General features: G+C 34.1%; 2 protein-coding genes and 3 non-coding genes across 6 annotated transcripts in view; 1 reads left to right on the top strand and 4 right to left on the bottom strand.

Moving 5' to 3' along the window:
• Positions 1 to 3,534: 3,534 nt before the first annotated feature.
• Positions 3,535 to 4,842, bottom strand: LOC6048782. Its single transcript, XM_001865618.2, has 3 exons — positions 4,605 to 4,842; positions 4,155 to 4,316; positions 3,535 to 4,098 (listed from the first exon to the last, which is right to left on the bottom strand). The coding sequence occupies exons 1-3, from the start codon at positions 4,669 to 4,671 to the stop codon at positions 3,872 to 3,874; spliced, it is 456 nt and encodes a 151-aa protein (XP_001865653.1). The 5' UTR covers positions 4,672 to 4,842; the 3' UTR covers positions 3,535 to 3,871.
• Positions 4,843 to 10,399: 5,557 nt separating this feature from the next.
• Positions 10,400 to 10,524, bottom strand: LOC119768209. The gene has a single exon (XR_005278021.1). It is a non-coding gene; the product is annotated as a U5 spliceosomal RNA (small nuclear RNA).
• Positions 10,525 to 10,708: 184 nt separating this feature from the next.
• Positions 10,709 to 26,786, bottom strand: part of LOC6048784 — an 87,751-nt gene continuing 71,673 nt past the window's right edge. For both annotated transcript variants that reach the window (XM_038253201.1, XM_038253202.1), the window contains one exon: positions 10,709 to 11,689. In XM_038253201.1, the coding sequence (XP_038109129.1) occupies positions 11,478 to 11,689 (212 nt within the window). In that variant the 3' untranslated portion in view covers positions 10,709 to 11,477. The remainder of the gene's footprint in view (positions 11,690 to 26,786) is intronic.
• LOC119768208 lies at positions 11,861 to 11,985 on the top strand. Its single transcript, XR_005278020.1, has one exon. It is a non-coding gene; the product is annotated as a U5 spliceosomal RNA (small nuclear RNA).
• Positions 21,047 to 21,170, bottom strand: LOC119768205. The gene has a single exon (XR_005278017.1). It is a non-coding gene; the product is annotated as a U5 spliceosomal RNA (small nuclear RNA).

Below are 26,786 nucleotides of genomic sequence, written 5' to 3'. Positions count from 1 at the left end.
ACGTCAAGTATTCAAACATCAAACGCCGTTACGTCACTGTGTGCCATAAAACGGACTGATGGAGAAGGAATTGATGAAATTGCAGTTTGGAATGGAAATAAGCCCATACCGATTTATGGTGTATTGTTAGAGTGACCTGAGTTGTTGAAAGATTTTTTTATAATTAAATTATATTGTTCGACAAAAACGTGTTCGCAACACCCACTCCTGTCCACTATCCTTAAAATAAGTTACAACATGATTGCATAGCCTGATTACAAGGGAATATTGTGTCTAAGAAAAATAACATACTTGAAAAGCTGACTGATTAAGGCAAAAATTACATACATTATTGAGAACAAGATTATTTATATTTGAATAATTTCAAACTTCATAATATAAAAAGAAACGGAAAGGCCATCAAGAAAAGGTTCAGCTTCTGACTTTCTCTTTACTTAGCTATCGAATGCAGAAACGACCACAGTCATTTGATATGGATCGCAAGAAAGCTCAAGCCTCACAAGTAAATTTAAAATGACAACTTTAAAATTTAACAAAAACCTCGTTTCTTTGGGGTTTTAACAGGTTTAATGTGACTTTGCCAATGTTTTATTAACACTCAAACGCTCGGGTAGTCATTTGACCCCTATTTTTTTTCTTAAAAATCTCATAACTTTTGATAGAATTGACCAATTTGGATGCTTCCGGGTGCAAAAGATCCAGATTTGTCTATATTTTCAACTGTCAGACGGAGGACAAATGTGGTCCATTTTTACCGAAGATATTCCGGATTCTGTTGGGGTACCTCGGCCCTCCTAAATGGATATTTGGCCAATATAATAAAAACTTTTCAACAGAATAAAATCGGTAATGATGCAAAACTTCAAGGAATCATCCTAAAACATCATCCTGCATAAATACATGACATGCTGAAGACCTTCCGACACCGGAACAGGTTCTATCCGGAAACGGTTCACTGAGCTGATGTCAATTGTTGCCCAACTGGAACCGGCTCCGTTGCCCCGTAGGACTTAACCATGTCAATTATTTTTGCAGGATGATGTATTAGGATGATGCCTTGTAGTTTTGCATCATTTCCGAATTTTTTCTGTTGAAAAGTTTTTATTATATTGGCCAAATACCCATATAGGAGGGCCGAGGTACCCCAACAGAATCCGGAATATCTCCGGTAAAAATAGACCACATTTGTCCCCCATCTGGCAGTTCAAAATATAGACAAATCTGGATCTTTTGCACCCGGAAGCATCCAAATTGGTCAATTCTATCAAAAGTTATGAGATTTTTAGGAAAAAAAATAGGAGTCAAATGACTACCCGAGCGTTTCTTTTTTTTAATTTAACTTTTGCTCAGTTTTCTAATCATTGCCTACATTTTATGTCAAAATAAGTATGAGTATGCGACTGTTAATTTTACGTTGCAGACTAATTTGAAGATTTTTTGCAGATAAATAAACTAAATAATTAGTACTTCATATAAAAAGTGTAGAAACATGTGAAATAAATACATAAACAAGGATGATGATAAATTGATCAGAGGATGAAGATTATACAAATATTTTTTTTTGGTTCAATTGAAAAAAAAAACTAGGCAAATACAAACTTTTCCGTTTTTCTCGATCTATGGAGTTTATGTGTTTGAATAATTATAGTTTACCTTATTGGCCGATATTGTCCTTGAGAGAGATGATCGAAAATTTTCGATTTCGACGCTGTTGTGCATTTGGCCCAAAATGCACGTGCGTCAAGTTAGCACGAAAGCGATGATTTGGCAGTTTCACATGTTTAATTTGACTTATCCAATTTATAAAAATATATATTTTTTCATGGTTCATTTTTTGGTGTGTTTTCCAAACATTTACTTTATAATTAGTAAAAATAGGGGAAATATACCCATTTTAATCACTCTAAGCCGTTCGACCAATTCTCATCACTTTTGCCGTTTTCCGCTATTAAATCAACATTTTCAGATGAATCAATAATGGAAAGTTGCTTTCTCACTTTTATTTGAGCTATTTATTACTTTGGAACAGTCAAAAACACTTCATGAAAGCTGTTATTCATGATCAAAGTACTGATAGGCCGATAATAGAAATAGGCTGAAAAGGGTATAGTTCCCCTTAGTCTGCAGTATTTTTTGTTATATATAGAAATGGTACTGTACAATTATTTTTTTACATTTCCGTGGTGAAACTATTTATTGTACTGTAATTCTTGAACGACAAAATGGCCTACTTTTCTGCACCAAAAAAAACAGAATTTAATAGCAACAATTTTCAAAATAAATGCTTCAAAGTTATACTTTTAAGCACTGCAATGAGTTTTGGGACTTTTCAGCATTTGTTTCGAAAGGTATTACTTTTCATTTTTTTTTTAATTTAAAACGATTTATTGACAAAATACTTGAACATTTGATTTATAATTTCAATCAAAGGGTGTTTTTTGGAATTGCAAAAAAACTCAATGCAAAACTTGATTTTTTCAGCACTCGTCGTATTTATCCAACTCGGTGAACCTCGTTTGATAAATGTACGATTCGTGCTGAAAAAATCTTTTTGCAATTCCGTCGTGAAACTATTTACTTTTCATGTCATGCTTGAACGACGAAATAGCCTACTTTTCTATACCAATAATAACAGAATCGAATAGCAACACTTTTCAAAATAAATGCTGAAAAGTTCTACTTTTCAGCACTCAAATGAGTGCTGAAAAGTTGAACTTTTTAGCACTTGTTTTGAAAAGTAACACTTTTCAACATTTTTTTTTATTTAAACGATTTATTGACAAAATACATGAAAATTTGACATAAAATTTCACTCAGTGTGTGTTTTTTGGAATTGTAAAAAATGTTGTATGGAACTCTTTGCAAAACTTGATTTTTTCAGCACTCTTCGTATTTATCCAACTCGGTGAACCTCGTTGGATAAATGTACGACTCGTGCTGAAAAAATCCTCTTTTTGCAACTTGTTGCATAAACTACTATCTCGTTCCTAGAACAAATTCTATCATTTTGGCAGCTGTCTAAGTTTGAGGTATGTTTTTGGCCAAAAATTACCTCTCGAAACATCATCTTTTTTTAATATTTATGTTGGAATTGACGGTAGTTAGTTAATTCTCGCTTACTTACTTTTCAAAAGGTCCTATGTACATAGGAAACCCATGGCGCATTGGTGGTTTTGAAAAAGTAATCTAGAATTATTCTTCATAAAGTATTTAAAGATGATACTCACTTATTTTTGAACTGTTGAATTACAACCAGGAAGAACTGCAGGTTTAAATTTATGTGAATTTCTGCTTTTATAAAGTCCAACAAACGCATACTATTCCAGAAAAATTTACACAACATTTGAGTGAAAAAATACAATATTTGTTGAGCAATCTACAATACGGTTCTTTTAAAAGTCGTTTATTTTGTCATTTCATTGATTTTGTTGCTTTAAAAATAATATTGATGCAATTGTGGTCCTTAGCAGAGATTTGGATTAACAGTTTTCGATTGTTTCAGGATTGCTTGATGGTAGACATATAAAACATCACTTTTAGAATTTTCTCAATTTATTTAAGGCACTACAATAAATGCACTACGAATACATTATGTACACATTTAGATGGACGTTACAAAGAGTTTGTGCATTTTAGCTCAGGTTTCCAGTGTGGAAACAGCACATATTGCAAAAAAAAATGCTTAAGATCACTTTAGGACGGAATCGTGACATTAAAAAGGCTTCTTAACGTATAAAATTGCTTGCAAAATACCTTACACGAATAGCGCGCATCGATCGCGGAATGATCAGCAGAGATACTGTTGAGTGTTGTTTTAGGAGATTAGTAAAAGTTTGGAATGAGATTGAGAGGTGAAAGATTGTTTCGGATTTTAAAAGGCACGCCTCAATACGTAACCAACGGCAGCCAGGAAGCCCACAGTGAGTAGCTTAGGTGCAAATTGCGCTCCAGTGTTGCAACCATCCTTGCTATTGCAGGTGCAGTACTCCATGAAGATGTTATAGGTGCCACTTCGCATCAGACAGAACCGCTCATCACCCTCGATTCCGGGCTCTCCCATAAAGGCACAGCTGCGGAAGTAACGCCACTCACCATGGACTAAAAAGAACCATTGTTAAGTTGCTTATTTTTGAGAAAACTGGTGAATTTCTTACCCTTTTGCCTAATTTTACGACACATGGTCGCCCTAACTCCCGGTAGATGCTCCTTCGATTCAACCTGTCTGCAATCCGTAATCGAAAGGGTACTGTTGTCGAAGGGATCGGCACATTTGGGATCGGAATCTGATCGACATTCCCAGCATTTGATACTGAAAGCTGCAAAGAGATAAACAGAGTCAAGCAAAGTGAGCCCATAGCGATCGCTGCTCTCACGATCAATGCTCTTTACAGTCGGCTCACGAAGACACTTAAGCATAACCTAACATGCCCCGCAAATAAATCAGCTTTAATTAATCATGAATCATTTTTGTACTAGTTTTATGTTGTTTTGATTTGAAGCATGATAAGTATCTTTAGCATTCCAACGAGTAAACAGGAAAAATCATTCAAAAGTTATGAGCCCTCAAATGATTGAAGATCATTCGATCATCAAGCCATACACACCCATTTGTACGGCGAAGGTGATAAACACTAGCCCAAAAGCCAACCAATACGTTGAATTGTTGGCCATTTCGAATCGCTTTAACAACTTTAGCACGAAACTTATCTAAATCAACCACAAAAGTACATGAAAAACACAGAATTCAAGTGAAAATCTTAATTTTTAAAAACTTTAAAGCAAGCGACAAGCGCCCAGCGACTTTGCACACACAGTCACTTCAGTCTATAGCTTCTCGTCTAGCATCAACTTAAGCCACATGTTTGTGTGAGACGATGATCATCCGTACGAGGGTTGCCATAAAATAAACGTCAAAGTTTGGCTTGAAATGCGGCTCACTGGCTGGTGGTGTTTGTGCTATCGCGAAACGTGTTGGTAAACCTAAACCAAACCCAAACCGCACCCTCTTTACCCACATCGACGAAGTGCGGACTTGTCGACTGAAAGAAACAGGCAGAGCGACAAAGCAACAGGTTGTTTTAAGTTAGAGTGGTTAACAAGCAAATGAGCTGATGGTTCGTGTCTGGAATACGATGAAAAGGCCTTTATGCAGGGATAGAGTTAATTTAAGTTGTGGTGCAATTATTACTTTAATTTTTTAAATATTATTATATTAACTGGTAAAAAAATATTTTTAACATACTTGAAATTTCCGAGAGAATCCTTCAATAAACTTCAACTTTGTTTCAAAAACAATTTCACAACTATTTATAAAAAATGCCTTATATTCAATAAAAAAAACGTTACTTAATCCACTTATAGGTAGTTGGTGCCTTCCCCATATTCATAAAGTCAATACATTCAGTAAAAATAGCAACATGTTTAACAAATCAACTTTATTTCTCATTTCTTTTGATAGGGTTCACAGACCTGAAATATTTCTGGCTCATCGGCAAGGTCTGATAAAAAACCTATCCAACGATAGTTCGCATGGATGATTCAGGCAATATTTCTATCACAATATCTGAAATCCGGCCTCCAAAAAGTGTAGAAATAACATTTAAGTGCTAATAACTTTTGATAGGGTTGTCAGATCCTCGATGTTTTAGGCTCATTTGAAAGGTTATTCAATTATTTAACTTACGACAGGTCAAATGATAGGCCCGGACATCATTTTTCTTCAAATATCTGAGATCCAGCCTCCGAAAAGTGTATAAATAACACTTAAGTGCTAATAACTTTTGATAGGGTTGTCAGATCCTCGATGTTTTAGGCTCATTTGAAAGATAATTCAATTATCTAACTTACGACAGGTCAAATGATAGGCCCGGACATCATTTTCAACAAAATATCTGAGATCCGGCCTCCGAAAAGTGTATAAATAACACTTAAGTGCTAATCACTTTTGATAGGGTTGTCAGATTTTCAATGTTTTGGACTCATTAGAAAGGTCTTTTTAATACCTTTCTGAAAATGTATAACATGATAGTTTTTCTTGCAAAAAACACCCTTTTTACAATCTTCCGGACATCGTTGTTTAGCATAACTTTTGAAGTACTTAACTAAACATGCTGATTTTAAATAGAGCTGGGACCCCAAGATGGATCGAATGAGACTAATACGGTCAAAATCCGTTCATCCAGTCTGGAGATAATCGAGTAAAAATTTTTTTGTCCACCCACCTACACACATCCACACAGACATTTGCTCAGAACATGATTCTTAGTCGATATGTATACGTGAAGGGGGTCTACGAGGTCAAACTAATAAGTTCATTTTTCAAGTGATTTTATAGCCTTTCCTCAGTAAGGCGAGGAAGGCAAAAATACACACGACTTGAAATGGTCGTCGTAGTTTACCGAGTTGGATGAAAATAAAGAGTTTCGCTGCCAATTGCATAATATTTTTTCAATTAAAAAACCGTTTGGATGGGATTTTTTAAATAAAACAGCTGGCATTTCATCGCGTTGTGTACAAATTCATTTCGATTCATTTCCAAATTTGAAGCATTTAACTGCTCTTGAACGTGCTGTCCCTATTCATACTGTAGTCCCGATTCACCCTAGATGACGGTACGCATTATTATTACTATTATGACTGAAGATTATTCCTATCAAATGGTTTTGGTTATATAAGTCGCATTATATTAAAATACATTGAAAATGGCATTTTAATGGTTCATTAAAAAAACATCTAACGTTGCTTGAACCACCATGCATTTCCATGCATATGTTCAGCATTAACATAAAACACAATTATCTTAATTTTTTCATATTATTATTATTATTTTTTTTTTTTTTTGATATTGAAAATGAACCCAAAATTATGTCGATTGAAACGATTTTGGGGTTCCTGATTCTCACAGAGTTTTACCAAAAATGAACAATTGTCAACATTTATTTTCGAATTGTGCAATGCTTTGATTTTTTATAAATTAAAACTTTGGCCTAAAATCATAAGCTGTAAAATACCTTAAAGTATGTATGTATGCATATATTTGAACCCCCGTCTTGGCAGGACTTGGCCATGACCATAGTATGTTTCAACTGAGACGGTTTGGGTAGTAACCGGCATATATCTTAAGGACCGTAAAAGAATCTCATTCTCATTCCAACCATTTCTTCTAAGCTTCTATCCTTTTATTTTTGAAAATGCAATGAAGTTGGAAAATAATATTATTCAAAAAAATAATACTAATTATACTTGCTTTTATTTCTATACCATTACATCAGTTTCAATATTATGTACCGATTTTGACAGCAATAATAGTATTTTTTTAATTTGAAAATAAGAACGACTGATTAAATGAACAAAATACGTTTCAATTGGCAATAAAAAAGCGCAATTCATATAAATTATTATTTTTATTTTTTTAAATAACATTAAAAATATTATTGATACCAAACTTGAAAGATAACAAAAGAAATATAATATTTGGAGTCATCCACATGTTCCAATCTTGGGCCTGAATTCAATGTTATATAAATTTTACATTGAACCAAACAGAGATCTTCAAAATAACCATTAAATGAAGACATTAGATGGATCCGAAAACCGACAAGTAAAACAACTATTTAAAGAGTAAAATATCTTAAAGTGCAACTAAAAAAATTAAGATTTCGTACGATTACGGTTTGAATCCAATTCTTCTTAAAATTTCTGATTTTAGCAATATTTTTGGCACCTTATTTTTAATTTAGTTCTTTGGTTTTAAAAATTTCAAAGCGGTTGGGTAAATCAGTTCACTAAAATGGTAAACATTAATTATTATTAATCTGAAAATCGCTAAAAATCTTTTTTTTTTATTCAGGCCATTGTAAATTTTATGTTAAGTTATTGCCCCCCCAAACATTTTAAATAAAATGTGTACAAGCCTTATCGAAAAAAAGAAAACACATATTATGAAATCAAAATCAAAATCATAACTAACTCAAATTTGTTTTAAAACTGTTTTCACAATGTTGTGTTTCTAACCGCATTAAAGAATTGATGAATTGAAGAGTAGCATTTGAGATATTTTTTTGATTTTTAAAAAAGCAATTGTCTATGATTTCGGTCAATTCTTTTTCTGTAATTTTTTGATTGGATGAATCTTTGTATTTACTTTTCCTATAAAAAAACATATTTTGGATCATTGGTTCGTTCATACAAGTCTCCATACAATTTTGTTCATTGGGGGACTTTTTACAAAACCTTTCTCCTCAATCTAAATATTGCTCCATGAGCTATTTTCAGACTCTGAGCCAAATATAAGCAACAATAATAACCCATAAATCCGTTATCCACTTAATTTTTTCTGTATTTTGAGAACGGATTATCTGATCGATTTGGTGCCTCCGGCAAAGTTGTAGGTATTGCTCAGAACTTCTAAAAAAAGTTTTGCATCTTCTACAACTTTTCAAAATATAGTTTTTTAGAAAATTGGTAAGTAAGTAAGTAGCATTACTCTTGTCTATTCCATAGTTAAAAGTAATAATTTTTCGATTGAATTATGATGTAAAACATAGCTGAAAGGAACACCAAAACTCTGTTATGTACCTAAATGAACTCATTGTAACTTGATTATTCACAAATAAAACCGAATTGAATTGAATTGAAAAGTAAGTAGCATTTTTGCATGGACAATGCACAGAAAAAAAAATCATGATAATATTAAATATGGGAAGGGGTACACCTTTTATGTCAGAAAAAAGGTGTAATTTTACCTCTGGAAATGTGTAATTTTACCACATTTATGGTGTAATGTCACTTTTTCAGTCTAAATTGAGGTAAAATTACATCATAAAAGAGGTAATATTCAACCTTCCAAAATTACAGCTTCCAAATTTACATAATTTTTTACTGTGTGGTCAAAATTATACGGAGACTTGGGTTCTAGAAACTCACAAACAACCTAAATAGGCTTTTATTGCCTACTTAAAACCAAAAATGTTACTATGGTATGGACGAACTCAATACAAAATGTCTTCTTTGTCTTCATAGAAAAAGTACACACAAATACTCATTCAAATAAATGAATACATACAGTATGGCCCATAAAAAAATGCGACATTGTTATTAGGTGTAAATCAGGACTATTTTTACTATTTATGATGTATGTAGCATGTGTACATGTTGAATAGGTTCAAAACAAACAACCAATGCATTTAAAACTATTCCCTTGGCATACAATAAGTTATAGCTCATTGAAAATTATAAATTTGCCAATTTGCTCTACTCCCAGGCCATATAAAGAAAAACATACTTTTTTTCATGTTGGTCGATCTGGATAGCCTATTATGGTATTTTTATGGACTAAAAAGTATACAGCCTTCAAGGTTACTGTTTTTGAGAGTTGTAAGAGTTAGTTCCACCGAATTTTACGTATTCTATTTACCAGTTATAGTAAAATAGTGAACTTTTATAAAAAATCCCGATTCTGAAAATGCATCATTTTTTGGGATTTTTTGGAGCCTGCAATGTTTCAACGCAAAAAATAAATGCTACTAATGATTGTAATTGATACTAACAGATGCTCTGATGTGACTTTTAACAATATAAAGCCGCTGGGTACGCTTTTGAGCCATCGACAACGGTTTTAAGTTATTGATTTATTTCGACAGAATCACACAAAATAATAACCAAAATGGCATTTTTCACACAAATTACCAATTTTAACAAAATTAAAAAACTTCTTGATTGGGCGTATTTTAGAAGGACTTCTAATGATGCTTTCGGCACATAGTTGGATATTTTAAACTGTTTCGTTTTTGAAATAAAAATTATTTAATTAGGGTAAATATTGTTCCAAAAATACATTCATAATTGTAGACCGCCTGTACACAGTTTTGGTGAACTGCAAAAAACTATCATGACGATATCTTCAAAACATACTAAACTAACACCATAATACATAAAAAAATCTGATTGTTAAATAAATTTAAGAATGGCACCACTTTTTCTGTGAAAAAATGCACACGTCGCATTTTTTTATGGGCCATACTGTACATCAAATTTACAGAAAAATGACCATTTCAAGTCTCAAGCCAAGCCGAATAGTATTTGCAGAGATTGCCTCTGGTTCAATCAGTCTTTTAACAGCCTAAAGAATTGCTAGGCCTAAAATTAGTTTTACATGAATCAAGAAATTGAAATAAACTCCTAAATCATGCAGAAATCTGTTTTAAAATTTAAACAATATCTTGGCAATGCATTGCTTTAACGAGCCTTCTTTATCCAAAACTAATAATTGCAAATTTCAAAGCTTTTCTAGTTTGCATATCGAAAATCGATATTTTTTCAATGAAAAGAGCATTAGCATCAATTGCTCAATTCTATTAGCATCCTTTCAAATTTCCTTCTTTATATATGATTGCTGCCCCGATCCCGTTAAGGGTTCGAGGACGGATAAAAATTTACTTTAGACTCATTAGAGTATCCCTCTCCACGGAAATCTTTAGTAAAAGGCGAAAGATTTATTCGACAATTGAAGAGAGATCAGAGTGACGATTGCAGTTTTCGTCAGGTGAGGTCTTTTCGCTGGATCTGGGTTAAGCAGCGATGGATTTGGGAGATGTTTGGCACACCTTGAATTTACCTGAGAAGCTGTTTTTACCTGAGCTGGATCTTATAAGACGTAAGACTTAGAACATTTGTGGGCTTTCTTTCGTGCGAAAAGAAACCATTCCTGTTGGTATATTAGAAACGATGATTCACTTTATTTATCTTCAATATTATTACAATTATTATGTACATGGGAGATTCTTATGCTACATAACCACCGGACGAAATTTTGTGTAAAGTATATTTTCTGTGAAACATTTCATTTACGATATAATTTTGATATCGCGTTTTATCATGTGCCTAGAAAATTACTAAGTTCGATTGGTTAGTTTGCAGCAGAGATAGCTTATGAACGTTGGCATGTCTACTACTCGAATGAATGGAAATTGTGTCACGTATATGTACTATTCAACAGAAAACAAAAACAACGGTCATCTTTCATCGTTTTATAATTTAAAGAGGGGTGTGCTCTCCAATTGGGGACAACGGGGACAGGTGTTTCTAATATAACTGCTTATGAAATCGCGTGTGATGTAACATTATTTGTACATTTGCATCTTCGGTTTTGCGGACTCTGTATGAATGACAATCACTGATCTTGATAAACATGTTCTATTTATTAAGGTTGAGATGTGATCTTCGCCCTAGAATGGGGCTGTTTTTTTAAACTCAATAAATATTCTTTATTCGTATAATAGTTCGTATAAAACGTTCGAAACAATTAAGGCATCAACGGTACGTTTTGCTCCATACTAGGGTGGCTCTCGGCCAATTTTGATCCGATTTGCTTATCTGATGGTGACTGTGTTAAAGCTAATGAGATTTCAAAAAAGGGAGTTCGTCGAAGGTGATGAAGGTGGCGTTACGAGGGGGAAGGGAAGTTCGGTGGGAACAAACTACCAGGCCAGCAGCTTGGCGACGAGGGCCGTCAGGAGCACCATCAGGGCGGCCGGACCGTACTGGGACGCACCGTTGCAGCCGTCGGTCGTACAGGTCTCGCAGAACTCGGTCTTGATGTACGACGGCGTCTGGGCGTTGATGCAGCTGTTGGGCTGAGCGTTGACGTCCTCCCAGGCGCACGAGCGGGAAATCACCACGCGGTCGTTAACTGGAATGAGAGAAAGAAATGGTAAGACATTAGAACCAAAAGGACATTCTTATTTGAATTGTAGAAAATAAAAGACCAGGTAAATTCCAGGTGTGCATAAATTGAACAGAAATCCATCACTGGTGAAACCAACTGAAACAAAAAGACCCCACCTGGCAAATGCTGATATCGTCACTCTGATCTCTCTTCAATTGTCGAATAAATCTTTCGCCTTTTACTAAAGATTTCCGTGGAGAGGGATACTCTAATGAGTCTAAAGTAAATTTTTATCCGTCCTCGAACCCTTAAAGGGATCGGGGCAGCAATCTAACACACAAAAAACTATAAGATGTTGAAATAAATCTTTCTTGTCTCAGTTTTAAAAAATATATAGAACTGTCAACTGCGGTGAATCGGGACTACAGTCTGATTTGGGATGCTCTTAAATGCTCCAAACCTGAAAAACGATGCACTTTTTCGGTTGTTATGTGTCTGTTTCATTCGAAACCAGACAAACATAACCTAATATTGCGCAGTAATAAGGCTAAAACAGCTGTCCTAATTTACCCCATGTGTCCCGATTTACCCCAGACATTGGCATTTTTCTTATAAATTTTAGGCCTAACCTACAATCATCATTCGTTAAATTTTGCTTATTCCGAGGTTTTCCATTCACTGTTATGATTTTCTTCATATTTGTCGTTTAAAACCGATCCAAATTGGAAAATTTGATTCAATCCAATTCCCCAAAACCTTAATCCCCACAAATCTATTCGCAAAAATGGACCATTCCCCGGAATCTAGTTCTCAGAATGATCAATCCCTCAGAATAAACTATTCCCTAGAATTAACCTTTTCCCAGAATGTGTTATTGTCTTACCATAAGAAAAGTGATTTTTTCCGTGAATTTTGAAATTCACCGAGATTTCTTCCTTTAAAAAAAATCATGATTTCAAAAAAGAAGAGTTAATGTTTGCGAAATCTAAGAAATTCACAGAGATTTGCTCTTTTGTTTAGTAAGATTTGGTGGTTTGGAGTTTTTAATGTACCGAAATGAGTTAAATCCTATGAGTTACATCATTCTCATAACAATTACTATTCAATGAGAGAGAAAAAAAATAACAAGTGATATTCATGAATAAATCCAAGGGGCCACCGTCAATTTTCTGCAGCCTATTTACAATTCTGGAGTATCGTTTGAAAAGTCCTATAATCATATAAAACTCTAGAATTCTTCCAAGATGCTAAAAACTATGTCTATTGTACAGATGTTTGCTCAGTTCTTATTTAGACAAGTTTTTTTTTTCTTCACTTATTTTTATTAGGTCCTTTTAGGTGCTGTGACCAGGTTGGGACCGAGGATCAGTAAAACAATATATAAAAACAGAAAAAAAACTCCTTAATTTAAACAAGTATATGTTGTGAATTTTCATTATATTTTTCATTATAAGAGTGACTCATTTGAATTGATTAAAAGTTTGTTAAATAAGTTGTAAGAGTTTGTTAAATAAGTTGTCATACATGCAGTATTCCTCGAGCAATCAAGGATTCGTGGAAAGAAAAGTTTCGGTGTATGCAGTTTGGAAAAACTTAAGAAATAATCAATAGAAGGAGAAATATTAAGATCGAGTAGATCGACACACAGCGACTTGACTATTTTATCAAACGAAAGAGCACATAATTTTTTGAAGTAATTACAAATAATCTCTATTTAAAAATGATGGAGTGGTGAGGGGTGTACCCCATTTGGCATAATGGACATTTGGCATAACGGGTTTTCAAGAAGGACGTTTGGCATAATTGGTCCAAGACATCAGGGACGTTTGGCATAATGGACATTTGGCATAATGGACGTTTGGCATAACTTGTTTAAAAACCATCAAGGACGTTTGGCATAACTCGTTCAAAAACCATCAAGGACGTTTGGCATAATTATTGCTATCTTTTTTTGTTTTATTAAATTAGTATTTATTTTCTGTAAAGTATAATAATTTATAGCTTTTTTCCTATTTTCTACACAGATAATTTTACTTTAAAAGATGATTTTTTCTAAAGACATCATGTATCTATTTTCTTTCAATAGATGTTATATTTCCCCTTTTTGGAATATTTGTTTATAAAGCTTTAAAATGCATTTTTTTCATAAATTTATTTAAAATATTTTTTTAGAAAGATTCTAAATAATATTAAAAATTTTCTCCTTTTGAATAACTTTGCAGCTAATTTTTTGTATGATATTTTTCCTTCTTTCATTTTAAATTCAACTATCAATGAGATGGCAGTTTTGCCAGTCTTTAAATATTTTGCAATCAAGATTTTATACTATTTTCCCTTTTCCCTCCTTTTTAGAATTCAACCTGAAGAATGTATGAATATTTTGCTCTGCTTTAAAGAAATGCAATTAAGATTTTCAAAGCAATTTTCTCTTCTTTTATTTTAAAACTAAAAGAAGGCAAAATCTCTCATAAGATCTGCAGTTTGTTTTTTTTTTTCAATATTTTGCAATTTTTTTTTATGCAATTTTCCCTTCTTAAATAATCAACCTAAATAAGGGAAGTACATTTTTTCTTACTTTAAATATCTGACAAATAAGTACCGTTATGAAATTTTCCCTTCTTTTATTTTAAATTCAACTTTTAGAAGGGAAAATCTCTAAAAAAAACTTTTTGAATATTTGACAATTGAGTTTGTTTATGAAATGTTCCCTTCTTTTATATAAAATTCAACTTATAGAAGAAAAAGTTTCTTTACAGATTCACAATTTGCTACTCTTTAAACGTTTGATAATCGCTTTATTTTTATGTTTTCACCTACCTCTACTCAAAATATCAATTTAATTGAACAATTATCCCTTCTTTAAGATTAGTTTTAAATATATACAAGAAGGGAAAAATTGCATAAACAACTTTATTGCAAAAAAATAAAGCAACAGAGAAAAAATGTGCAAAAATGATAGAAATGTTTAAAGAGAACATCTATAAGAGAATTTCTCTTCTTAAAGTTGAATATAAAAAAGATGGGAAAATTGCATAAAAAACTTAATTGAAAATATTTAAAGAATAGCAAAATCGACATCCCTTCACCCAAAATACAGGGTCAAGAGTATTGTTCCATCAACATTTATAGGAGTTCAATGCTAAACTCGATAGAATTTATAATTGATAGAATAATTGATTAAAACAGTAAATCTTCAACAAGAGTCATACATCGACATCTGACTACTCTTGTGTCACCAAGCTGTTGTGGCCAAGGCAGTTTAGTCATTGAGTTATTATATTAAATGTCCCTGGTTCAATTCCCGTAGACAACACTTCTGGAGTTTTTTTTTTTTTTTTTTTGATAAGGTCCAATAAACCAAATTTCCAGTTTTGCTTTTTGGGTGTTTTTGAAACCGCCTTGAGTCATGATTATTTAAGAACACTCAAAAAGCAAAAACTGAAAATTTGGTTTATTGAATTTTAAAAAGCTTCAGACTTTGTTTTGAAGGATGAACTTTTTCTTAGAATGGACTCGAGGGCATAATTCTCTCAGTCATCTAGAACTGTGTTCTCTGTGTCTGTAAATTTTATCGCTACTCTCGTGTCGGACGAATGCTGCCCAGTTCTGGGTGTTCTTTAGGTTGAATTCGAAAAAAAGAAGGGACAAATGTGAATTTATCTACAGATTTTTCCTTCTTCTAGTTAAATTATGATCAAAAGAAGGGAAAATTGCATTATAACAGCTCAATTGTCGAAGATTTGAAGAGGTTTTTTGATCTTTTAGTTGAATTTCATAAAAAAGAAGGGAAGATTTTATTTAAAAAATATTATTGCTAATTATACTGAAAGGGGAAAAATGTAAAGCTAACAAGAGATATTTCCTTCATTAAACTAAATTTTCAATAAAATATCGCGATTTCATGAAAAAATTTATTGTGAATAATAATCAAAAGGAAAGAAATACTATTTGGGAAATAATATAGAGATACCAAATTTTCGAAAAAAATAATAATCTCTTAAAGATATAAAAAAGGTAAATAAACAATACATTTTCATTCGTGAAAATAAGAAATACTCATAAAAAAAAAACAAAAAAAATCTAGAAATAACTATGCCCAACGTCCATTATGTCAAACGTCCTACATGATTTTTGAACGAGTTATGCCAAACGTCCATTATGCCAAATGTCCATTATGCCAAACGTCCTCGATGGTTTTTGAACAAGTTATGCCAAACGTCCATTATGCCAAATGTCCATTATGCCAAACGTCCCTAATGTCTTGGAGCAATTATGCCAAACGTCCATTATGCCAAACGTCCTTCTTGAAAACCCGTTATGCCAAATGTCCATTATGCCAAATGGCCCAAGTAGCAAGCTAAACATCGCTTTTTATTTTTTTGTTGATTAATTGCTGCACAAGCGTTTTTATACGTTAATTATTGAACAAGTGTCATAAAATTTGGTCCATTGTTCTCATATTGATCAAAAAACCATTGTTCAACATGGTTGTGTAACACAAATGCCAAATCTAGCAACAGATTACGAATAGTTCATTTTGAAGTTTTTTCTGACTCAAATGGAACATGCTTGAAGAACTTGAAAAGCAAAATGACATTTGCAGACATGATGTTCCATTTCAGTTTGCTAAACATGATAAAAGAGTAGAATGGATCTCTGGCTTCGGATGGGATTTCACGTAAACAAGTTGTTTATGTGTAGTTCGCGTTCGTGTTTTAAAAACCGAACAAGAACATGTTGAAGAAAGAAGCACAGATAGTTCTAAAAATAGAAACAGCTGATGTTCAAAAGAAGTTTTGGCAAACTGTTAGTGAACTTGGTAAAACTTAGATGACCGCAGACTTCTTATTGACGTTTAGGCCTGCTCATCCAAATAACCCCCCGTGGATGAAGCAGACGCGCGCCCGGACTTGACATTTAGAATGATCTTGGGTTCGATACTTGCCCTGAGCTTTCTTCATCAAAAAGGAAAACTGAAAATGCAGCCCCAGGAACCAGCAGCAGTATTTAGAGCAAGCGATGTTAATTAACACTCAAACATAATTGAAAAAAAAATCCCCAAAGGCATAATTAGGAAATTGAATGATTTTTTATGGTTGATATTTTTGTATTATCCATCATTCATATTATTATTATTCATAAATCGACGTCGTCGTGCTATCTTGTCGCACCCGCCATTTTGACGTTCCGAGAAAAACGCGTTTTAATGTTTGACCTTGAATATTCAAAAACGAGAGCACGCAATGTAAACAATAACAAACACGTTTTGTTTGGCTCACCATTCTGTGCATTGTCCCAAAGTTTGGTTGAAGTTGGTTGCTGGAATCCCGAGTTATAATTACAAATGTTTACGGTAGTCTAGCTTGTACGTGCGACAAACGCATCCTGACTTTCCTGGCCTGAAATCCCTTTGGCCTTTTGTCGCACTTACATCAATTTTCATGGAGTGACAAGATAGCACTACAAGATTTAAACTACTTTCATATGTAAAGTGACAAAAATGCACGGAGTTTTTTCGGTTTTTGTTGAATATCTCAGGATTGAAATCGAATTTTGGGGATCTGTGAAGGTCAAAAGGTGAGGCATTGTGAGCTGCACAAAATGGCGTTCTTAACTCAATTTGGCCCAAAATGCACGTACGACAAGTTAGCACGATGGCGACGAAATGGCGTATCCCTGTCCAAACTAATAAATAACAAAAAACTAGTAGTTAAAGTGTCGTAAAGCGGCTTTACTCACAAATAAAGGATTAAATCAAGAAAAAAAAACTTTTGAGCGAACACCTTAGACGTATTTTATGAAAAGCCTGTTTAACAGTCTTGTCTGCCACGATATGTTTTGAACGGTTATAAAAACGTTTTCCTAACTCCCTCCTGAATCTTAAAGGCAGAATGTTGTTAAACGGTTCTAACGACGTTATCCAACCCGGTTCAGAATCTTATAGTCAAGAGTTCTTATGACATGTTCAACAAACGTTCTCTATGCAAGTAGGACGTGCGCTGGGAAAACTTAATTAAACCACGCACATTTCTAACGGGTTAAGAGATGTTCAACAACAGAAAAACGTGCGCTTTTTCCAGCGTTCAAGAGTTCTCAGGGACGTTGGGAAAACATAGTAAATGAGTTCAACAACAAGTTCGGAAATCTTTTGGCGAGTGTGCTACTTGGGGATAGATTGGAGGGATGTTTTAGTGAAGTTCAAAGCTTGTTTGTTTGCACTCATTCCAAACGTTCACAATAGGGGATGTGGGAATGATGTTACATCTCAGTCGTAGTGGTGTTTTTCGAACAACTGGCATGACTTTGGATTATTTTGAGGGTTGAGAAGTGAACATTGTTTCAATTTATACGTTTTATAAGTTTTCAAAACTTTTGTCGAACTTATTGAGAGAGTAGAGCGAGTAAATGTTTTTCATAAGAATGTGAAGTTTAAATAAAGCTTTTAGCCGAGCCTCAGTATCTTTTCTTCATAGGTACATGCACTAGCGCGCCGGAATCTCATCAAGCAATGTAGCAGCAGCGGGGAGTCTAGGATCGAATCTCGTCAAAGGCAATGAAATTAAAAAAAATATTCCAATAATTATTCCTAATAAATTGCTTCTAGAATACATAAATAAAAAAAAATATGGCAAATAAAAATTTCAAAATTGTTAATTTTTTTTACAGCGATTTTTAACTTTGTTGTTGTGCTGTTTTCTCAACAGCGATAATATTTATATAAGAACATGACATCACAAAAATATTCGTTTCAACATTTTCGACTTGTTCATCAAGAATTTTTTTGGGGTTTTGCTGTCATCAGTTATTAAACATGACTGAACAGAATATTCTTAACATGTTTCAATAGCGTTCTTATCATGTTTTCATAACATTTACCCAATACATCGTGAGAAGTTCAAACGAAGTGTTCAACTAATGTTTTGATGACTAAATTTTGATTAGTTGTCAGTCATGATGAATTTTAGTAATTTGAAGCTTGTTGTATACGAGTCTGGCAAGACGTTCCAAGATTATTACTAGAACATATAAAAAAACAAGCTGTACTTTAACATGTTCAACAACAGAGAAACGTGCGCTAAATCCGTCGTAATAGAGTTCGCGGGGAAGTTTGGAAAACATACTAAATGAGTTCAACAATCAGTTCGGAACTCTTTTAGTGAACAAAGTGTGCTACTTGGGGGGGGTACACCCAGTGGTGAGTGTTTTTATTTAATTAAAAATACTTTAAACGGCTGCATTTAGAGATTCCTCTATTTTTATGAACATTAAGAATAGAAAGAAGATTTAGTGGCAATTTAAATTTCAGATGATGCGCAATTTGGTTGGTACGTTGGAAATGTAAAGCGCCATAGAAAAAAAAACAATGTCCATTGAGAGGCTAAGAAATTTATATTTCCAGATTTTTATTTTTGACAAATTTTATTTTTTTGCTTTTAAGGTGTTTTCGAATACCCCTGACTCAAGACGGTTCTAAAATTACCCAAAAAGCAAAATTTGAGTTTCAAAAAAAACTCCAGATTTTTTCTATAAAATTTCCAATTTTCACTGCACAGCAATGCGATTCGAAAAAAAGAGGCTCAATACCATCAGAGTTAGGGTCATTAAATTTGACCTACGCCGTGTTAGGGTTGCAGAAAATGGTAATTTTTATCAATTTTTACAAAAACGTATTTAAAAAAAACAATCATAATTTTGCGCCAATTCAACCAGTTCTCTTGGACAAAAATGAAAGGTAACTGATTGGAGAAAAATAGTTAAGAGGTTCACAAAATTTACACCAAAAATTGGGCAGCGTTTGTCCTAGAGAATATTGACCTCGAATCGTGAGAATAGCGGTACCATGTACGATCAGAGAGATTAGAGCGTCCAATTTCCCGGAGTTACAAAATTCCAGGGAAACGGAATATTTTCAACAAATTTTCCGGGAATTCCCGGGATATTTTTTGTTGAGAAATATTTTTTTTAATTCAAGTGTTTGGATAGTGAAAATCTATGCTCCACAACAATAAAATTGCTTTTAAATTAGTATCAGTAACCATAAAGTTAAAATGAAAAAAAAAATCATGCAGAAATAATGTTTTTCATGGCAAATTACTTATTTCAGGACAAGTATTTTCAACTTGTCAATAAATAGATTATCATTGAATTTGCCTAAAAAATCTAATGTCTAGCGCTGTTAAACATGAAACACTATTTCATGAAATCACAACTCAAAGTTTTACAATATTTGAAGCGAGTTTTTGAAATATGGTTGCATTCTTTGGGTAAATTTTATATGATACGAAGTTGTTTTTTCATGATTTTTCATGGTTCCATTTATGGTATGATTTAAGTTATTTGGTTATATGGCCCAATAAATTAATAAGATTAAAATAATTGTCACAGTGTAAAAGTGATTGAAACTAAACCATATTTTTTTCATATTTAAAATTTATAAACTAAAACATATTTAAACTTTTAAACAAACAACCCTTTTTGAAAAAAATAATTATACCTATTCAATTTTCATCCAATTTGGTCAAGGTTAACAAAAAATGGTGTACATCTTATTTTCAAACAAGTTGATTAGTTTAATTTGAATTGAGATTGAAATGAATAAAATTAAATCAGATCATCAGATTTTCGCTAAAATTTCTCCAATAAAAATATTTTCAAACAGAGGCTCTTTTGTCCCGAGCAAATCAAACAGCATTTAATGTTTTCATACTCTCTTTTCAAATGTTTGGCTAGGTTTTTGAACATCAAACTATTTTTTGTTAAAATTAAACCAGCAAAAACTAGATCCATTATAATCATTATAACTAGCTCATAGTTTCATCAACCCTACCTTAAATCATAACCCAATTACCATTTGGTTTCCCACCCACAAATCACCGTGACTAAACGCATCAAAAATTCAAAATCAAATATCAATAAAATACCGATCTGCCATCAACGCGCTCCAACGATCCGTGTCGTAATGCTCGCTCGCGCACGTTCCACCGATCGAGATCGGTTGGCAACATTGAACTTGACTCTGATGCGCTTCTACACAACATTACTCACAGTGCTCGTTTGAATATCTCTCTACCGTAGATACATTCCGCAAGTGCGGTGCCAAGTTCTGCGCGTGGAGCGTTACTTGACACAAGGTCACCACCGACTGTTAAACATGCTGTGGAAGGTAGAGGCCTCCCCCCAAAGGGGGAGAGAGATGCAATTCTTAGTCTATGCACCGCGTGCATCGGTAATGAGCGTTGATCGAGGCGGTTTCAGCACAACTGGTGCGAGCAGAATTCAAACGATTCCAAACGATTAATCTCTGGGTCAGCAGCGACGATGATCGTGCTGACCAGACCGTTGAGGTTGGTTGAGGTGGGAGTTTTGAGAGCTTAGATGCCTCGACCCAGTTACGGCTCGAGGACGGACAAAAATTTACTTTAGACTCATTAGAGTATCCCTCTCCACGGAAATCTTTAGTAAAAGGCGAAAGATTTATTCGACAATTGAAGAGAGATCAGAGTGCCGACTGCAGCGATTCGGGGGTCAAGTCAATCCGGCGGAACCTAGTTCACTAGCGATGATTTTTCGTAGCTTGTCGGTAGTCAGACATGAAATCTGCAAAATCCAACAAGAATTAACTGTAATTACAATTCCAATTTAAATCCCTCCCAAATGTCACATGCAGTGATTGATTCCGCTAATCGCCCCCTACTTTAGAATACCAATTACTCACAGACTGTCCCGACTGTAAATCTCACCATAGCACTCACGTGTCAATCAACGACGAGGTTGAGCCCATAATAATTCATAATGCACACAACAGTTTGCACTCCAGAACAGCTAATGGTAATTATTTTCCATTCTTGTTGGCAACTGATAACAGTGTCCAACAGGTAACTTCCGTCCCTTCCAACCTGGTGGGCAAAAACATGGTTCTCCCCCTTTGTCACATGGGTGCATTATGGCAACTTCCTCTGGGTACATGAACAAAAACACAATGACGGTGTAAGTAGTAGAGTGACTGATAGTTATCAGGAATAACCTGAAACATGCATTCTTGTAGCAAGCTCAAATTGAAACGTTTAAAACACGTTTTATGAACATCATTAAACGTTCTAATAAGATCAAGTCAGATAAAATTAGGTTGGACAAAAACGAGACTTGTGACTTGTGAGTAATACTTGAAACATTTCAACACAAAAATAAAATAATCTTTTGAAACCTTTTTACTTGCACATGCACTTACACACGAAGCAGTATTAGAATTGCAAATGAGTGTAAGTAATTTGTCGTTTACCACGCGACACAACCGTAATTATTATATCCACAACAATGGATGCACTACGGGTGATGACTATAATGATGGGTAGCTAATACTGCTACTGATGTTGACTAATTTGGAGTATGGTGAGTTAAGACATTGTTGCATAACTCTACTTCATCTTTAAAAAGACGATTTCTACTGAACACAAACATATACATTCTATATCGAAACACAACACTTGTAATGTTGAAACGGTACCGTAAACCGGAGTGGCATTGATAGGATTTCAATTCATTTTTATTTTCTATTTTTTCTATTTTTGAAAAAATGTTTTTTTTGCAATTCCGTCGTGAAACTACTTACTTTTCCTGTCATTCTTGAACGACAAAATAGCCTACTTTTCTGTACCAAAAATAACAGAATCGAATAGCAACACTTTTCAAAATAAATGCTGAAAAGTTCTACTTTTCAGCACTGAAATGGGTGCTGAAATGTTGAACTTTTCAGGACTTGTTTCGAAAAGTAACACTTTTCAACATTTTTTTGATTTAAATGATTTATTGACAAAATACAAGAAAATTCGACTTAAAATTTCACTCAATGGGTGTTTTTCGAAATTGCAAAAAATGTTGTATGGAACTCGTTGCAAAACTAGATTTTTTCAGCACTCGTCGTATTTATCCAACTCGTTGAACCTCATTGGATAAATGTACGACTCGTGCTGAAAAAATCCTCTTTTTACAACTTGTTGCATAAACTACTATTTCAATGCTGTTTTAAAAAAAGCTGCGTTTAAAAATATTATTTTGATTTCCGGGGGGACTTTGATAATCATAATTTTTCTTGTTAAAATCAGATTTATGGTGTTCAAATATTATTTTTACGTCAAATGTACCATCGCGAAGGCTGCTAGTACAGGTTTAAGAAAAAAAATCAATCTCTATATTTAGTTAACTAAGTTTAATAGACAAAATACAGATAAATTGCAGATAAAATTGCTAAAAAGTCAGAATTCGGCATTAAATTCGTTGAAAACAATTTTTTTTAATCAAATTTCGATTCATATTGAATTTTAAACTGAATTTGAAGTACGAATCATTCACATTTTATATCAAATCTGTTTTTTTAAATGCCTATAAATTTGGAGATGTTTCAAAAACACATAATATTCATTTTTTAAAAATTTATGTTAACTTTTTTAATGGAAAATTGTCCAAAGCAGCCGAAAATGCATTCCGTTTTCCGATTCAAATTCATGTTCATGGAGAAATAAATGACACTTTGAGAAGATTAAAATAATACTATTATTTTTATTATCGTAGTTACTTCTTTTTTTAACTTTTCAAAATTCTATGAACACTTTTTCTACAAGTACTTTGAACACTACTACGGTCAGTATGATTCCATACCATTCCGTACGTATTTAATTTGCACTCTTCATTTTGCGGAAAAATCACAAACCTATCAAAGTCACCCCGGCTATCAAAGTCACTCCAGTTAACGGTACCGGGTGACATGGATGGGTCGAAGATTTTCAAGGCCAAATAAAACTTCTCATTGAATACAAGCGGAATAATGTGGACCCATGCGAACCTTGTTGAAGAAATGTTCAAAGTACTACTAGCAGAAGTTTTCCAAAAAAATGAATTGTTTTGAAAATAAATTAATCATGAAAAACTCAACTAATCTCAAATTGTCGTGTTATTCTTATTTAAATTGAGTTTGAATCAGAAAACTAACTGCATCGGAATCGGCATCTGTTTGACTACGGTTATTATAACCCGCTCGATGTTTGTCTCCGTAAATTCAACGAAGTCTGTACTTGTTTCGATTATGCTGTCACCAAATCTGTGTTTAAAATTAGAATTAGTTAGTGTTAAGATACAGTGAATAAATAAATAAAAGGAACAACTCGTCTCTTTGTATTCATAGTAATACATTCTGCTAACCAAACCGCACAACCAAACCACAATTAAGATTTAAGTTTGGATGCCATTCAATCACTCGAATGTTTAGTTTTGAATGTTTTTTTGCGACTTTGGCCAAAGTTGAGGGACATTAACTTCAAAAAATATTTGGTACGGCCTAATTTATAAAAGTCCACTGTGAAATAACTTATAAAATCACACGATTCTTGAAAAAACCCTTTTCATCCAAATTTTGAAAATGAACGAAAGAGCCGTTCAAAAAAGCGGCTCTTTTTAAAGAGCGAACGAAAATGAGCGGCTCCTAAAAAAGAGCGGTTTTGCCCACCTCTAAGCAAAATTAAAAACCTAGTTCTACGCTCAACTCATGTCTGTGTGTATGTGTGTGTATGTAACCCAGAAATGTCAGATGGTTTTTCAAATGTCTGTAGAAAAGTCTGTGTATGTGCATTTGTCTGAAATTCAAATACATTCAAATACATTCATAGAAATCCACCAGAAATTGCGATTTTAAGCATTTGAAGTAGAGGTAGGCAAAACAACTCTTTTTTAGGAGCCGCTCATTTTCGTTCGCTTTTATAAATTATGCCGTACCAAATATTTTTTGAAGTTAATGTCCCTCAACTCTGGCCAAAGTCGCAAAAAAAAAAACATTCAAAACTAAACATTCGAGTGATTGAATGGCATCCAAACTTAAATCTAAGATTCTGGAAAAAAAATCTATCAATTTTAAAATTGCGTTTATTTCTGCAAGAATTGAACTAATACTGATATTTCATTTGTAGAAAATATTCTGTGAACTCTTCTCTAAATTATGATAAAGTCTATAAACGCTAAAGTTTAATCGGACAAAATGATTAATTTTTTTTCCGAAATCTCTCAAATATTCAGTAAATTTTTGGTAATATTCGACAAATTATGCTATTTGAAAATCAAAAATTTGTATTCCGGTATTACTTTAACCCTTTCAGGCCTGAATTTTCAAAAAAATATTTTTTTAGTCAATGATGGGAAAATGATTCTTATGACCATACGAAAATTATAGGCTAGTTTTGGAAATTTTGATATTTGGGTCATATATGACCCATCAGGCTCGAAAGGGTTAATGTACACTCAGTTGTACAATGAAAAGTTTATTTTATTTTGTTTAGAAAAACATTTATCATTTGGGATTAATTTTTATAAGCATTAAAATTTTTTAAATTGCATTTTCAATTCTAAAAAACAAATTTAATACTTTTTTTTGGAAATTCAATAAATTATATTTATAACAAAAAAATGCCATATTGAAACGGTTCTTTCAAAAGACCTGAGTTAAAAAAGAACCGCGGTTCTTTTTTTGTAAGCCACGGTTCGTTCGCTCTTTTCAGTGAACCGGCTCTTTGAGTGGTTTGCTCTTTTTTGCCCACCTCTAATTTGAAGACTAACGAAATAAGTTCCGGTTGATATTTTTACAAAATATTAATTAAATGTTTTTTTTTTAGTCTGTGCACTTCACAAAATGACACTGGCCCAACCGATTTTGACCAAACCAGTCGCATCCATCGCGACTTGGTTTAGGGTCCCATTCATTGCTATTGATTTGTTTGAAGTTTCGATAAGTAGTTCAATACTTATGTATAAAAATGTGTTTTTGCATATTTTCGGAAGTTGAATAAAGGGAAGGAAATCGCAGCAAATATCATCATGTTATATTTCGTTTGATAGGTAATGGAAAGACATTTAAACGAGTAAAAACTATTGACAAAAATGTCATGTTATGAAATTGAATAATCTCTCTGGGTTTTTAAAGATTCAAATAGTTCACAAAAAAAACCTAACTACGATTTAAAGCCGTTTTAAAAGTGATTTTTAACTATTGCTGAAGAAAATAATTGAGTTTGAGTATGCCAACGAACGTCCAATTAAAAGATCCTTGACACGAAATGTTCTATCTTTTCATGGTTTCGAGCAAGAAATCATTTGAAAACGTGCCTTAGTAGAATCCACAAAACTGATAATGATATCATTGAATATTTAAATATGTAGAAAAAATATCTCAAACTATGGACAAAATCCGGAACACCCTGCTCAAGCGACTCCCCCGTAAGGGACTGGTGATGCTGACGTTGATCGTGAACGCATGTCTCAGGATTTCGTACTTTCCGTCCAGCTGGAAGCACGCCATCGTCACTGCAATCCCAAAGCCGGGCAAGGACATCACAAATCCCACCAACTACCGTCCGATCAGCCTGCTTCCCGTGATGAGCAAGATCCTCGAGCGTGTGGTGCTTTCCCGGATCGTAAACTTCGTCGAGCAACGAAATGTTCTTCCACCGCAGCAGTTCGGCTTCAAACGGGGCCACTCCACAAACCATCAGCTCGCCAGACTAACGCGCAATGTCAGGAACTCGCTCGCGCGGGGCGAGTCAGCTGGCATGGTTCTTCTGGACGTGGAGAAGGCGTACGATTCGGTGTGGCAGGACGCGATCCTGCACAAGATGAAGCTGGCCGGGTTCCCGGCGTACATTCTGAAGCTGCTCAACTCATTCCTGAAGCAGCGCAGCTTCCAAGTTGCCGTCGATGGTGCGCTCTCGCGCCGTCATGAAATTCCTTTCGGCGTCCCGCAAGGAGCTGTCCTGAGTCCGGCGCTGTATAACATTTTCACCTCAGATCTCGTCATGGTGGACGGGGTCGAATACTATCTTTTCGCTGACGACACTGGATACGTTGCTGCTGACAAAAGCGCGGAAGTAATCATCGAGAAGCTGCAGGCGGCCCAAGACTCGCTCGAAAGCTATCAGCGGAAGTGGCGAATCAAGATTAACCCAGCGAAGACGCAGGCGATCTTCTTCACCCGGCGGCGTGCTGAAAGATTCCTTCCCCAGTCGCAAGTGAGTACGTTGGGCCATGAAGTTCCCTGGTCGGACGAGGTCAAGTACCTTGGCCTTGCGCTCGACCCGAAGCTGAA

This window comes from Culex quinquefasciatus, chromosome 2, assembly GCF_015732765.1.
Source record: "Culex quinquefasciatus strain JHB chromosome 2, VPISU_Cqui_1.0_pri_paternal, whole genome shotgun sequence".
NCBI classification, from domain to species: Eukaryota; Metazoa; Arthropoda; class Insecta; order Diptera; family Culicidae; genus Culex; species Culex quinquefasciatus.
Note: the sequence above shows the minus strand (reverse complement) of the source record. Positions and strands in the feature narration are given on the sequence as shown.